A 16,909-nucleotide genomic window follows, 5' to 3' on the forward strand; every position below is an offset into this window, starting at 1 on the left:
GATCCGTAGAACGCCAGTTTTCTTTCTCCTGATAACGACGTCCTCTTGAGTAGTCCCCGCCCGGAGATCCGAGTGGGGGACTATTTTACCTCCGGAATATTTTACCCAAGAGGACGCCATCATCATTTAACCGTACAGTAAAGCTGCATGCCCTCGGGAAAAATTACGGCTGTAGTTTCCCCTTGCTTTCTGTCGTTCGCAGTACCAGCACAGCAAGGCCGTTTTGGTTAGTGTTGCAAGGCCAGATCAGTCAATCATCCAGACTGTTGCCCCTGCAACTACTGAAAAGGCTGCTGCCCCTCTTCAGGAACCGCACGTTTGTCTGGCCTCTCAACAGATACCCCTCCCTTATGGTTGCACCTACGGTACGGCTATCTGTATCGCTGAGGCACGCAAGCCTCCCCACCAACGGCAAGGTCCATGTTTCATGGGGGTAGGTGAAGGGGTTACATCGAATAATGTTGCTCTTGAAAGGTACCACTACTTACATGTAAAAGGGTTTTCATTTTCATTTGTATTTTGTTTTAATAAAGTTGCTTTAAAAATGTTTCATTTGTCTGGATTTAAGCACCGCACCCCATTCACCTGGTTAGCTCGACGGTTCTCTCGGGATAATTACATCACATGCTAAAGTCTAAGATATTAGCAAGTCACTAATATTGCTAACCGAGTCATTTGATTTCAGCAGCAGTAACACTGTTCTACATCTATATACATACTCTGCAAGTCACTGTATTGTTCGTGGCGGAGGGTACCTTGTACCACCACTAGTCATCGCCATAATGATTTCGTGTTGTTAGAGCCTACCGATAGCAAACTGAACAGCCCACCTATGAGTTGCTTCGATGTCTTCCTATAATCCTACCTGGCGTGTATGCCAAATACTCGAGCAGTACTCGAGAATGGGTCGCACTAGTGTTCCATACGAGGTCTCCTTTACAGATGAACCGAACTTTCCTAAACTTCTTCCTATAAAATGAGGCAACCATTCGCCTTTCTTACCACGTTTTTCATACGCTCATTCCAGTTCACATCTCTTTGCAACGTTACGCCTAGGTATTTAATCAACATGACACTGTCAGGTAACACACTACTAATGTGGTATTCGAACATTACGCGATTGCTTTTCCTGCTCCTGTGGATTAATTTAAATTTTTTTTACCATTCGTCACACCAACTACACACATAAAAAATTTTACATCACCCCGGTTCCCAGAACTCCTGAAGATAGACGTTGATTGTGGATATAGTATCACAGACACAGTTCTTTTGACTGTTCAGAGATGTCACTAAACCCGCCCAAAGATGTAAACAACCATGCTTGAGCAGCGCCTATTAGACGGAGGGGGTCCGACAGCCGACCAGTTCGAGTCATTTGTGTTGTCTGTAGTTCAGTCATGCCTAGACGGTCAATACCGTGGTTCGATCGTGTCCGCATACTTACTTTGTGCCAGGAAGAGCTCTCAACAAGAGAAGTGTCCAGGAGTCTCAGAGTGAACCAAAGCGATGTTATTCGGATATGGAGGAGATAAACAGACGGGAACTGTCAATGACATGCCTCGCTCAGGCCGCCCAAGGGCCGCTGCTGCAATGGGTGACTGCTACCTACGAATTATAGCTCGGAGGAACGCTGACAGCAACGCCACCATGTTGAATAATGCTTTTCGTGCAGCCACAGGACGTTGTGCTACGACTCAAACTGTGCGCAATAGGCTACACGATGCGAAACTTCACTCCCGACGTCCATCTTTGCAACCACGACACCATGCAGCGTGGTACAGACGGGCCCAACAACATGCCGAATGGACGCTCAGGATTGGCATCACGTTCTCTTCACCGATGAGTGTCGCATATGCCTTCAACCAGACAATCGTCAGAGGCGTGTTTGGAGGCAACCCGATCAGGCTGATCGTCTTAGACACACTGTCTAGCGAGTTCAGCAAGGTGGAAGTTCCCTGCTGTTTTGGGGTGGCATTATGTGCGGCCGACGAACGCCGCTGGTGGCCATGGAAGGCGCCGTAATGGCTGTACGATACGTGAATGCCATCCTCCGGCCGATAATGCAAGAATATCGGCAGAATATTGGGGAGGGATTCGTCTTTATGGACGACAATTCGCGCCCCCATCGTGCACATCTTGTGAATGACTTCCTTCAGGATAATGACATCGCTCGACTAGAGTGACCAACATGTTCTCCAGACATGAACCCTATCGAACATGCCTGGGGTAGATTGAAAAGGGCTGTTTATGGACGACGTGACACACCAACCACTCTGAGGATTCAAACGCCGAATCGCCGTTGACAAGTGGGACAATCTGGACCAACAGTGCCTTGATGAACATGTGGATAGTATGCCACGACGCATACAGGCATGCATCAGCGCAAGAGGCCGTGCTACTGGGTATTAGAGGTACCGGTGCGTACAGCAATCTGGACCTCCACCTCTGCAGGTCTCGCTGTATTGTGGTACAACAAGCAATGTGTGGTTTTCATGAGCAATGAAAAGGGCGGAAATGATTTTTATTTTGATCTCTATTCCAATTTTCTGTACATGTTCCGGAACTCTCGGAACCGAGAGGATGCAAAACTATTTTTGGTGTGTCTAGAAATTTTGTCTAAGACATCTTTTACTCTCGTACAGTCACTCAACGATGACACCTCTCCGGTCACCATAACATCATCGGCAAACAGCCGAAGATTGCTGCTCACCCTGTCCGTCAGATCACTTCATATATAGAGAATAATATCGGTCCTGTCACACTTCTCTGTGGGACACTTCTGACGATACATAGTCTCCTATGAACACTCGCCATTCATAACAACGTACTGAGTTCTATTACTTAAGAAGTGTTCGAGCCGCTCACGTATCTGGGAACCTAATCGGTATGCTCATAGTTCTTTGACAGTCTGCAGTGGAGCACCGTATGAAAAGATTTTCGGAAATCTAGAAATATGGAATCTGTCCGTTGCCCTTCGTCCACAGTTCACAGGCTATCATATGATAAAAGGGCAAGCAGTGTTTAACACGAGCGATGCTTTCTAAAACCTTGCTGATTTGTGGACAGAATCTGTCCCGTATGGAGGAAATTTATTACATCCGAAATGAGAATAATTCAAGAATTCTACAGCAAACCAATGTTAAGGATATTGGTCTGTAATTTTGTGGGTCCGTTATTTTACCTTTCTAATTTACGGTAGTCACCTGCGCTTGTTTCCAGACGCCTGGGACTTTGCACTGAGCGAGAGATTCACGAGTAAAGCAATCAACATAAGGGACCGATGCCGTGGGGTACTCTTCAAAAACCGAACTGGGATACCATATGGACCTGACGACTTAGTTGTTTTCACCTCTTTCAGCTGTTCCTGTACGTCAATGATGCCTATTACTGTGTCCTCCGTAACTGAGTCAGTTCAGTGCTCAAACGATGGTATGTTTGAACGACACGCCTGCGTGAACAATATCTTAAATGCGAAATTTAATGAATGTGACTGGCATGCTGCATACCACGGATGTTAGTCTGCAGTCAGTTCCTTAATCATAATAAACCAGCCGGCCGAGAGAAAATTCCTCACTTACAAGTTCTTGCACTTTAGACAGTGCAGTATGTATAAGACGGCAGTTGGTGCCTGTATCCTGCAACAGACACCGGCTATGACTTGTGCTCCTCTTCTCTCTCTAGAGCCCGGACGTCAGCGCTGTGTTCCGGTGTGCGGCGGCGCTGCCGACGCCCACGATGCAGATCTACCTCTACTGCTGGGGCGCCGAGGACGTCGTGCAGCAGGTCAGCGGTGGCGGCAGCTTGTTCTGCTCCACTTCAAGCGTCTGATTTTGGGACTGCACAGATAGTTATTTATAAAAAAGAAAACAATGTTATTGACGTTCTGTAGATTGTAGTGACAATGATAAATGTGTAACACGGCCTGCAGTTAATTTCAGGGTGCAGGTCATATGTAAAAACAGCAACAAATGAATTATCAATATGAGAACACCAGTCACAGTGGTAGGTAGTGCAATCCTGCAAGAGAGCAACCTCCCAGGCCATCACTTGCCCCACACCAATCCTGAGACCAATCAGCCTATACGGCGTCACTGTCTTTGTTAGATGCTCTCATAATTAATTAAAAACTGTTTCTTTTTCCCAAAAATAAAAATTGACCAGGTGCGAGTAGGGGTCGCGTTCTGAGAGTTCCGTACAAACTTCGTTACGTACATAGAACCCGCCCGGCTCGCCGTGCGGTCTAACGCGCTGCTTCCGAGCGGGAAAACGTACCGGTCCCCGGCATGAATCCGCCCGGCGGATTATTGTCGATGTCCGGTGTGCCGGCCAACCTGTGGATGGTTGGTTTTTAAGGCGGTTTTCCATCTGCCTCGGCGAATGCGGACTGGTTCCCCTATTCCCCCACAGCTGCACTGTGTCGGCAATTGCTGCGCAAACACCGTTTCCACATACGCGTACACCATAATTACTCTACCACCCGCGCGGGATTAGCCGAGCGGTCTTAGGCGCTGCAGTCATGGACTGTGCGGCTGATCTCGGCGGAGGTTCGAGTCCTCCCTCGGGCATGGGTGTGTATGTTTGTCCTTAGGATAATTTAGGTTAAGTAGTGTGTAAGCTTAGGGACTGATGACCTTAGCAGTTAGGTCCCATAAGAGTTCACACACATTTGAACATTTTTTACTCTACCACGCAGACATTTGGGGTTACTCTCGTCTGGTATGAGATGTTCTTGGGAGGAGGGGGGTGGGGGGGTCCAATGGGGGCCGCACCGCACGATAACCCTGGGTTCGGTGTGGGTCGGCGGTGGGCTGGGTGGACTGCTGTGGCCTGTTGTGGGGCTGTGAACCACTGAGGACTAAGGCTGGACGAAGCCTCTCCGTCGTTTCTAGGACCCCGGTTTAATACATTACAATACGTATACAGACAGTTCATCCGTCGGGGAATCAAGTATCTTGACGATTTTACCTCTTATTGACATTGATATTGTGCAGCAGCGGGTGGATTAATAGAATAAATGTTTTCTATTTATGCTGTTTGCCGTTCTCAACACTGGCTCTCTAACTACAATATTGGCAACCAGAAAGTGATTAGCAAAATGTGAAGCCTGTAATTAGAATTCCTAGTGCCCACTTCATCTGAGAAATACATTTATAGCTACAGCTTATAGCTCTGAGGAATTAGGAGATTGTCTGGTATTCATAATCAAAAACCATTCTCTCTAAAATGTTCACTATATTCTGAAAGTCACAGACCAAAAAGAAACCACACAATCCAACTACCAGAGCAGTTCAGAGTCTAATGCACTGATGCCACTATAACTGTTCAAATTAAATGTTTAAGTGAATGCTCGCCATAATTTGATGATAATGTTCATCAAACGCCACGCTAATAATGGTAGAATGTCTGTCCTGCGGCGGCACGTGAAAATACGACATACGCAAACTGAAGATAGATCATTAACGTCATCCCAAAATTAACACTTCACTCGAAAACGATTTCATGGTTACGCGTATCCCGAGTAACTTATTACTGCATCCGAGGCTGTTTACATCAACGATACCGACGCGACGCGACTCCCGGCACAGGTGGTGCGCTAATCAGCGTCTGGAGAGAACTGGGGCCTTCCTTTTCTCGCGCAGCGTTCTTACATATCAAGCCGCGGTGCGGACGGCTAAGGGAACGCCTGATCAAATCTGCTCTCCCGACTAGCCGCTGGGCTAGTAATGCACCACTTTAAGTTATCGAATAAATCATTGCTTCCTTTGCTGATGTCCAATGAAGCTTTCAATTTAATTGTGCAATCAGCACACAAGTAAGTAATCATAATAATAGTTTGACATACCTAAGTCAAATATTTTGGGCGGGAGCATTAATTTAATTACGCTACACGCAGTAGATGAGCTCTGAACTTGCTCTTTAGAGATACGCTATAGTTTTATAGTTATTCTGTTGAAACTTCTCACATTTTTATGATTATAGCGGATCTCCCTTCTACTTAAATTTAAACATCCTAGCTTTATTTATTCGCCTACTCAATCTATCTTGCTCCCTTAATTTCTAAGACAAAAACCAGAAAATCATGAATTTCAACTAAAATTTTAATTTGTGAGATCCAGAATACTGTTTCTACTAAATTATTAAGCAAAAGGAATCTAAATATAAATTTTTAAGTTTCTAGCTCTTTTCTGTTGCGCCAATGATTTTTACAGAAAAACATCCAAATTTCGAAAATGGTTAAAGTTAGTGAACTGATATCCAACACATATTCATTTTGCATTACTCCTGACATGCTAGAAACGTTTCAGGTTATTTACTTCATTTTAAAGTATTACGCAATATTTATGACGTCAGAGCTAGTTACAGCGGACTAGGCTGGCACACAATGGAAAGACTGATGTGAATTTTATAAGACGTGAGTATGCTGCTTCCCTATGATATGACAAGATATCATGTCTAAGAATTTTGAGGTTTTCCTGGGTGTTTTAATTTTAAGTTTGAAGTCGAATGGCAAAAGACAAAAGAAATATTGTTTTCATGTGATTTAGTTACAAATTAACACTTCTGATTTTTCCTCTACTTGTACTGTGAGACCTTGCTTCTTGCCAAATTTCAGTTATAGGTCAACAGGAAGTACCTTATAAGTTTTAATGAGTGAATTTGCAAGTATCTAAACATGTGACATAAATAGCCTTATCTTTTGACCGCATTGACTTAGAAGCTTACGTTTCTTACACCACCAAGGGGCCTCAAAACTTAGTGTCTTTTATAAATTTCATCTTTATACGTCTACCCATTCCTAAGGAACAAGAGTCTTAACAGACGGACGAACAGACAGAGAGTCTGACAAGAAATGATAAAATTTTGTTTTTCGTGGGAATAATTACAAATTCACAATATTTGAATTTTTTCCTTTAGTTTTATAGTGAATATTTGCATCTTGCCAAATTTCATGATTGTGCATCAACTGGAAGTTTTTGATTAGTGAGTTTGTGAGTATCAAAATATGTGACGTAAACATCCCTATCTTTTGACTGCATTGACTTGGAAGATTCAATTTTTTACACCTCCAAGGGACAGTGGACCTTGATACATGCCATAAATTTTAACTTGATACATCTACCCGCTCCTGATAGAAAGGATTTTTAAATCGCAGAGACGGTCAGTCAGTCAGACAGACAGACAGACGGTTCTCTTTGAGATACGGAATCCTAAAACCAGTTATAAACTACATGAGCAGTCAGCAGCGATCTTACAGTCATAGGGAAGAGAATGAGGACGATCTCTGGCAGAAACCCAAGGGAACTTCAGCTCGTGCGCCATATAAATTGCTACCATGCAAGATAGTGAGCGATGGGAAGATCCCGCCATGGTTCAATAATAATACTAGGAAGCTACCACGAAAGCAGAGTTGCATGCCAGATTCAAATTAAGCTGAGCTCTCGCTGACGACGTCATAATAAGCATAACAACAGCTACATGAGAAGCATCCAGTTCGATGGCTGAGTTGTCAAAAGAAATCTAAAAACTTCCGTCCATTGTAGAATCAGTCAACTGAACGAAGACATTCGTCCAAATGCTCGTTGATAATGACGGCACCGAAACGGAAGATGAGGAACCGGAAGCCAGATTACCGAATTCTGCCTTCTGAGATTGCTTCACCGAAGAAGACACCAGCAAATATATTTTTACTGTTACCCTGGTGCGAAATGAAGGATGCGGAAATAAGTGAGCGTAGAATTGAAAAAGAGTCCATATCGCCCGGTAGAGGAATGGCCACAGATTCTGATCTGGTGCCGGTAGATTTTACACTGACTACGAGGAGAAACCGGCCTCCCTCTTCTAGGCTCAGTTTATCATAAGCTGTAGGAACAACGAAGCGCGTGACGCAGGTCGTTTGAATGTATAAGAAACGTCGCAAGACGGATGCGCACGATTATAGACCTCACATCAGTGGAGTCAGTTTCTTGTAGAATTATGGAACTCACGTTGTGCTCGCGTATGATGACTTTGCTGGAGGCTGAACAACTCTTATTTGTAGAACTGTAAAGGCAACGACTAAATTTTGTACGGTATGTGTTCGGTTTTGTCGAGACATGGTGTTGTGGTCTTCGGTCCGATGACTGGTTTGATGCAACTATCCATATTACACTATCCTGCGCTAGCCTTGTCATCTGAGAGTAACTACTGCAGCCTACATCCTCCTGAATCTGCTAGCTGTATTCATTTCTTTGTCATCCTTTACTATTTTTACTCCCTACGTTTGTCTCCAGTACTAAATTGGTGATCCCTTGATGTGTCCTACCAACCAATTCCTTCTTCTATTCAGCTTGCGCCACAAATTTCTTGTCTCCCCAATTCCATTCAGTGCTTACTCATTAGTTACGTGATCTACCCATCTAGTATTCAGCAGTCTTCTGTAGGACAGTATCTCAAAAGCTTCTATTCTCTTTCTGTTTAAACTGTTTATCGTCTATGTTTCTTTTACATACATGGCTACACGACATACAAGTACTTTCAGAGAAAACTTCTTGACACTTAAATCTATACTCAATGTTAACAAATTTCACTTCTTCAGAAACGCAAACGTCGAAGTTTTTATTTCGTCTCCCTGGACTTAAATTCCTACTCCAAATCTTTCTTTTGTTCCCTTTACTGCTTGCTCAATATTCAGATTGAATAACATCGTGGATAGGCTACAACCCTGTCTCACTTCCTTCTCAATTACTGCTTCCCTTTCACGTCCATCGACTCTTATAACTGCCATGTGGTTTCTGTACAAGTTGTAATTAGCCTTTCGTTCCCTGTATTTTACCGCAGCTACACTCAGAATTTCAAAGTGAATACTCAGTCAATATTGTCAGAAGCTTTCTCTAAGTCGAAAATTGCTAGAAACGTAGGTTATCTTCTAGGAGAAGTCGTAGAGTCAGTATTGACTCGTATGTTCCTACATTTCTCCGGATTCCAAACTGATCTTCCCCACGATCGGCTTCTACCAGTTTTTCCATTCTTCTGTAAAGAATTCTTGTTAGTATTTTGCAACCATGACTTATTAAACTTATAGTTCGGCAGTTTTCACATCTGTCAGCGCCTGTTTTCTTTGGAATTGGAATTATTATATTCTTCTTGAAATCTGAGGGTATTTCGCCTGTCTCACACATACTGCTCACCAAATGGAAGAGCTTTGTCATCACTGGCTCTCCCAAGGCTATCAGAAGGTGTAACGGAATGTTGTCTACTCCCGGGGACTTGTTTCAACCTAGATCTTTCAGTGCTCTATCAAATTCTTCTCACAGTATCTTATCTCCCATTTCACCTTCATCTATGTCCTCTTCCATTTCTATAGCATTGCCCTCATGTACATCTTCCTTGTATAGGACTTCTATATACTCCTTCCACCTACCAGCTTACCCTTATTTCTTAGGACTGGTTTTCCATCTGATCTCTTGATAGTCATGAAGGTTGTTCTCTTTTCTCGAAGGTCTCTTTAATTTTCCTGTATGAGGTTTCCCCTAGTGATTTATGCTCCTAAATCCTTACATTTGTCTTCTAGCCATTCCGGCTTAGCCATTTTGCATTTCCTGTCAGTCTCATTTTCAGATGTTTGCATTCCCTTTCGCCTGCTTCATTTATTGCATTTTTATATTTTCTCTTTTCATCAGTTGTATTCAAGGTCTTTTGTGTTACTCACTGATTTCTACTGCTTGATCCTCTGCTGCCTTCACTATTCCATACGTCAAAGTTTCCCATTCTTCTTCTACTGTATTCCTTTCCCCTGTTCTTGTCAATCGTTCCCTAATGCTCACTCTGAAACTCCCAATAACCTTTGGGTCTTTCGTTTTATGCAGGTCCCGTCTCCTTAAGTTCCTACTTTTCTGCAATTTCGTCAGTTTTAATCTATAGTTCATAGCCAATAAATTGTGGTCAGAGTCCATATCTGCCCCTGGAAATGTCCTACAATTCAAAGTCTGTCTTACCGTTATGTAATCAATCTGAAGCCTTCTAGTGCCTCCCGGTGTCTTCCACGTATACAACCTTATTTCATGATTCCTAAATCAAGTGTTAGCGATGATTAAATTATGCTCTGTGCAGAATTCTACCACGTGGCTTCCTCTTTCATTCCTTTCCCCCAGTCCGTATTCACCTACTATTTTTCCTTCTTTTTCTTTCCCTGCTATAGAATTCCAGTCCTCCGTGATTATTACATTTTCGTCTGCCTCGACTATATGAATAACTTTTTGAATGAAATGAAATGTCGTGTGGCTAAGGCCTCCCATCGGGTAGACCATTCGCCTGGTGCAGGTCTTTCGATTTGACGCCACTTCGGCGACCTGCGCGTCAATGGGGATGAAATGATGATGATTAGGACAACACAACACCCAGTCCCTGAGCGGAGAAAATCTCCGACCCAGCCGGGAATCGAACCCGGGACCTTAGGATTGACATTCCGTCGCGCTGACCACACAGCTACCGGGGCCGGACAATAACTTTTTTATCTCATCATACATTTCTTCAGTCTCTTCATCATCTGCGGAGCTAGTAAACTTGAACTATTGTGGTGGGTGTGGGTTTCGTGTCTATGAGCTAGTTGTCATATAAAGATATACTACTCTGGTGGGTGTGGGCTTCGTGTATATCTTGGCTACGATAATGCTTTCACTATGCTGTTCATACTAGCTTTATCGTGTTCCTATTTTCTTATTCATTATTAAACCTACTCCTGCGTTACTCCTATTTGGGTTTTTACTTACAACCTTGCATTCACCTGACTAGAAGTCCTATTCCTCCTGCCACCGAACTTCGCTAACTCCTTCTATATCTAACTTTAAATTATCCATTTCCGTTTTTACATTAACTAACTTACCTGCCCAGTTAAGGGATCTGACATTCCACGCTCCGGTCCGTAGAGCGCCAGTTTTCTTTCTTCTGATAACGACATCCTCTTGAGTAGTCCCCTCCCGGAGATCCGAATGGGGAACCATTTTACCTCCGGAATATTTTATTCAAGAGGACGTCATCATCATTAACCATACAGTAAAGCTTCATGCCCTCGGGAAAAATTACGGCTGTAGCTTGTCCTTGCTCTCAGCCCTCACAGTACCAAAACAACAAGGCCGTTTTGGTTGATCTTACAAGGCCAGATCTGTCAATCATCCAGGCTGTTGCCCCTGCAACTATTGAAAAGGGAGCAGACTGTTCTCTGGCCTCTCAACTGATCCCCCTCTGTAGTGGTTGCACCTACGGTACGGCTATCTGTATCGCTGAGGCACGCAGGACTCCCCACCAACGGCAAGGCCCATGGTTCATGGGGTGGGGGGGGGGGGGGGGGATCAGTAAGTTGTGACATACTGGCCGTTATTAATGATGTAACCGTACACAGAAATACTTTTTGCTATCGTAGGAAGTTGTGGGTGTAACCATAATTGTGAATGCGGCATCTGAGTGGGCATTTTTTTTTTCTTTCCTGGGTAGATTTTTCTCTCTTATATACTGATGACCAGTCTCCATGGCTGTACTGGCAGTGATTATAACAGCTGAAGCTACAAGAATTGAACTCTTTGTCATGGCAAAATATTTTTCAATTGAATCGTCAAACCACTGCAGGCGGTTACGGCATTTCTATAGTTCAGCTGCCAGCCTCCGTAGTGGCAAGGCAGAGCGATGCAAGTATGCCGGCAACCGTAACGTGTGAAACGAAGGAACTGGAGGATTACGAATACTCTGACTGAAACTCAGTGGGACACAAATTGCTTGAGGGAAAGAAAACATAGTGCGGGGTAAAATATATTCTTCCGCTTAAAACAAGTAAGTAGAGGAATACGGAGTAAACACTGAGTCAATTCTTGCGGGAAAGAAGACAGACGAGTAGGGCATAGTTTCTCTAACTCCGAATCCGCTGTGGGTAACGAACTGGCGGAATACGAAAACTACCGACTTGGCCCGTCCGTTTCTCTATTCTTTGCATTAAAGGTTGTTGCGAAAAAGGCAAAGGACATTTAACACAGTTGGCGTTGCGCATATTCTGCACGCTCTTAAATGCGGCTTACATATGCGTCGACGATAATCAAGATTGCTACACAGGCACAAATATTCGTAAAAACAGGTACAGTTTTGCTTGTAACGGTTTAATTACGTTATACAAACTCGCGGCTAGATCAAAGATAATCAGAAGTAGCATGAAACTATTACTGTTATTGCCCGTTAAATTAATTGTTGCTAAGAGAGAGGCGATGTAACCATCAACGTAGCGTAAGGATTTGTATTCAAGATAAATAATTTCATTGATATCACACTGGCTTCATTTTAGGATAAGCCATTTCCTGTCAGTTATAAATTTAAATGCAAACTCAAAGATATCGTGAAGCAGACCTAAGCCTTGTTGCCTACTGCAGTTTAAATCTATCCATGCAATTCCGTAAAAATTCTCATGAAATGAGCTTTGCAAATATTAATGCTTGAAAATATTATCAGTATGGATGACATCGGAAGTTCACTGAGGCTTTTTGCAGATGATGCTGTGGTGTATCGAGAGGCTGTAACAATGGAAAATTGTACTGAAATGCAGGAGGATCTGCAGCGAATTGACGCATGGTGCAGGGAAGGGCAATTGAATCTCAATGTAGGCAAGTGTAATGTGCTGCGAATACACAGAAAGATAGATCATTTATCATTTAGCTACAAAATAGCAGGTCAGCAACTGGAAGCAGTTAATACCATAAATTATCTGGGAGTACGCATTAGGAGTGATTTAAAATGGAATTATCATATAATGTTGATCGTCGGTAAAGCAGATGCCAGACTGAGATTCATTGGAAGAATCCTAAGGAAATGCAATCCGAAAACAAAGTAAGTAGGTTACAGTACGCTTGTTCGCCCACTGCTTGAATACTGCTCAGCAGTGTGGGATCCGTACCGGATAGGGTTGATAGAAGATATAGAGAAGATCCAACGGAGAGCAGCGCGCAATCGTTACAGGATCATTTAGTAATCGCGAAAGCGTTACGGAGATGATAGATAAACTCCAGTGGAAGACTCTGCAGGAGAGACGCTCAGTAGCTCGGTACGGGCTTTTGTCAAAGTTTCGAGAACATACCTTCACCGAAGAGTCAAGCAGTATATTGCTCCCTCCTACGTATATCTCGCGAAGAGACCATGAGGATAAAATCAGAGAGATTAGAGCCCACACAGAGGCATACCGACAATCCTTCTTTCCACGAACAATACGAGACTGGAATAGAAGGGAGAACCGATAGAGGTACTCAAGTACCCTCCGCCACACACCGTCAGGTGGCTTGCGGAGTATGGATGTAGATATAGATGTAGATGTAGATGTATTCAAAGTATTTATTATGTTAGCTTGAGGGTCAAGCCCAATATTTAATATTTTAATTAAATTCCTCGTAATGGCCGCCTGTGAGCCATTACGACATAAGAAAGCCAGATGGGCAGTCTTCTACACAACTCATTTTAAATAACTATTTTCAGTTAAATATTTCAACAGGGATGGAGAGGTTTTGAATAAGAACAGGAGAAATTCACTTTTGACCATATATTGTAACGGAACATACATACATCAAACACTTAGTTCATCAGAGCAGCTAAGCAACTTAATTCTCCAACAGCAGAGACAAAAGCAGTATCCGATCTTTGAACCAAGTCTTTTTTAACTTTAATGAGATAAGATTCCATGGCTACAAATAATGTCTTTACATTGTATAGTTACTCTTTGATACTAAACTCCTTTTTTTATTTAACCATTTTAATGCAAGAAATATCAAATTAATCAGTTGAGATTTTATACTTATATGGCGTATTAGCTAAGGTCTTTATCGGCAGAAATACACTCAGTTCCGTACTTTCTTCACACTTCACATTTACACGTCTGATATAGGTTTAATTTAATTTTTATAGGGCTTTCCAGGAGACGTCACAACTGCCTGCGACGAAGTGTTTGAGGCGGTAACGAAACGGTACTTCGAGTCTCGTGGAATATTCGTTATTCGGTAACGAACACATACGACATGCAAAAGCTCTGCCAGTGTATAAATCAAAATGGTTCCCGAAGGCCCATTCGCATGAAATCCAGTTTGTTCTGTACATCCATGAGATCAAGAAGATGTACGTTGGTGGCAGTAGGATCGTTTTGAAGACAGTCGCAGATACTGGTTCCCTAAACTTTCTCAATATCATTTCGTGAAAAGAACGTCGTCTTCCCTCCAAAGATTCCCATTTCAGTTCAAAAAGTATTTCTTGAACTTCTTGTATGCCCAGAAGATATTGAAAATTGTGAAGTAATAGATATTAATCACAGGGATGAAAAAGTTACATTTAAAGTATTATAGATTTGCATCAGTTTCGTGTAGAGTTCACATGGAAAAAGGAGTTGCAACGTATATAAAAGTTGGACACACAGTCAAAAATATTCGGACAAACAGTTTTTGTGTTGATCAGAATCTAGAAGCATGTGCTTGGGGGTTGTTATTGCATAATATTTCTCTGATAATTGTAACGATGTACAGATCCCCTATAGGAAACTTTCATCTATTTATGAGAGATTTAGATGCATTATTGAGCTACTTGTCAGACAAGAAGAAACAGTTAGTAGCATGTGGAGACTTCAATGTAGCTTTCTTAAAAGATATGGACAGGAAAAATGAATTAGAATTATTATTTGGATGTTTCAGTCTAATTTCACCAGTCAGTTTTCCAGCTCGTGTATAGCAAGGTAGTAGGACACTGACGGATAAGATTTTTATATACAGTCTAAGGCTGAAACAATTAATATGCACCCAACTGCTAATGGAATATTTGATCATCATGCACAATTAATGGAAATAAACAATATGTCACTTCACAGCTCTGAGGCAGGTTCATACAAAGCAGTGAGGTTTATTGATGAGAACAGTATACAATGTTTTAAGAATAAGTTAAATGGGGTGTAATGGAATGATGGATGTATAGAAAGAGATGCTAACGTCAGATTCAATTTAGTCCATAGTACATTTGTGTCAATATTTGAAAGCTGCTTTCCAAAAAAATTCTCCAGAAGATCTATTAAAAAACAAGTAAGCTGTGGATATCTAAGGAAACTAAAATCTCATATGAGAGGTAGAGGGAAATTTATATAAAGGCCAGAGTAAGTCAAGACCGGATATTACATGCATACTACAAGAAATAGTGTAGTATTTTAAGAAAAGTCATTAAAATGTCCAGAAGTATGCGAGTCCTGACATAAATAATGCAGATAATAAGGTTAAAACTATATAGGATATTGTCAAATGGGAGACAGGACAGCCAGTGTACAAGACACCATAACAATTAAACTAAATTACAACATTGTGACTGATAATTCACAAGTTGCAAATAATTTCAACAATAACTTTCTAAATGTTGCAGCAAAAATAAGATTAAATTGTTCACTTGAAAAAGTAAGAGCATATCTTAAACTCGTCAGTCCACAAAAGAGGCACTTTTTCCAGCTTAATAAGTAATGTATGCAATGCACCACTGGCACAGAGAATATTTGCAGACGGTTTCACAAGAAACGTGACAAGACAGATTTAAAGAGTTATCGTCCAACTTCCTTACTGAAATCTTTTTCCAAAATATTCGACGAAGTAATGTACTGAAGTGTAGTCTCACACTTAAGTGGAAACAGCTTGGATTCCAGAAGGATTGCTCGACTGAAAATTTTATTTATATATTCGCTGGTCAAATAGCACAAGCATGGCCAGATGTTATTTTTTGTTGTCTTTCCAAGATGTCTGATTATGTAGATCATGTTACTCTCTTAGAAAAACTCATGTTCTGTCTAACTGAAAGCATTACGCAAAGATGGTTAAATCATGCCTAACACACTGAATGCAAAAGGTTGTGCTCAATAATTAAAACCACCTTGAAAGGGTAGAAAAATTTTAGTGAGTGGGGATAAACCACAAAGGGAATGATACAGGGTTCAATTTTGAGTTCACTTCTATACCTTATATGTGTGAACGACCTACCACATAATATTCAGCAAGCAGAAATCGTACTCCTGCAAACATTACTAGTGTTATAATAAATTCCATTATAGAGAAAGCAAGAGAAGAAATGGTAAATGACATTTTTAAAAGAATTATAAAGTTGTTCTTAGAAAATGAATTCCACCTAAATATTGAAAAAGACCCACTACATACATTTCTGTACAACAAACAGAGCCATACCAAGAATTGGTGGAGCACATGAGGAGAAGTTAGTAAACAGCGCAAAATCCTCCACATTTTTGGGTATACATGTGAATAAAAACTAGAACTGGAAGAAACATATGTGGTGTTAAGCCACGGACATCACGTCAGTCACGGAGATAGGCATTTTCACTGCACCATCACAACACATATATACGCTAATGTAATCCGTCATAAATAAACCATAACAATTTGAAATGAACAGTGATATCCGTATCTACAACACCAGAAGGAAAAATGATCTTCATTATCCACTATTAAAGCTGTCAGTGGCTCAGAGATCTTTAGAGCTAGAGATCTTCACTGTAGCCTCACAATATATATATTCATTTATGAAATTTGTTATTAACAATCCGAACGAATTCAAAAGTAATAGCAGTGTACATGGCTACAACACTAGGAGAAAGGATGATCTTCACTACTCAAGGTTAAATCTAACTTTGTCTCAGAAGAGGGTAAATTACGCTGTCACTAAAGTCTTTGGCCACTTACCTAATAGCATCAAAAGTCTGACAGATAGCCATATAGCATTTAAAAGAAAATTAAAAGAATTTCTTAAAGGCAACTCCTTCTACTCATTAGATGAATTTTTGGATATAGTAAATGGGTGATTTCCCCAACCCCCATAAAAAAAATTAAAAATATTAAGTGTCATGCAATATTTGTGTAATGTAATATCTTGTATAGAC

At 41.6% G+C, this 16,909-nt stretch overlaps 1 protein-coding gene across 1 annotated transcript in view; it reads left to right on the forward strand.

Moving 5' to 3' along the window:
* LOC124777841 (odorant receptor Or2-like) overlaps positions 1–16,909 on the forward strand; it is a 77,145-nt gene that overhangs the window by 43,469 nt on the left and 16,767 nt on the right. Inside the window, exon 3 of the mRNA XM_047253377.1 lies at positions 3,682–3,783. Within this exon, the coding sequence (XP_047109333.1) occupies positions 3,682–3,783 (102 nt within the window). The remainder of the gene's footprint in view (positions 1–3,681; positions 3,784–16,909) is intronic.

Source organism: Schistocerca piceifrons, chromosome 2, assembly GCF_021461385.2.
Source record: "Schistocerca piceifrons isolate TAMUIC-IGC-003096 chromosome 2, iqSchPice1.1, whole genome shotgun sequence".
NCBI lineage: Eukaryota > Metazoa > Arthropoda > Insecta > Orthoptera > Acrididae > Schistocerca > Schistocerca piceifrons.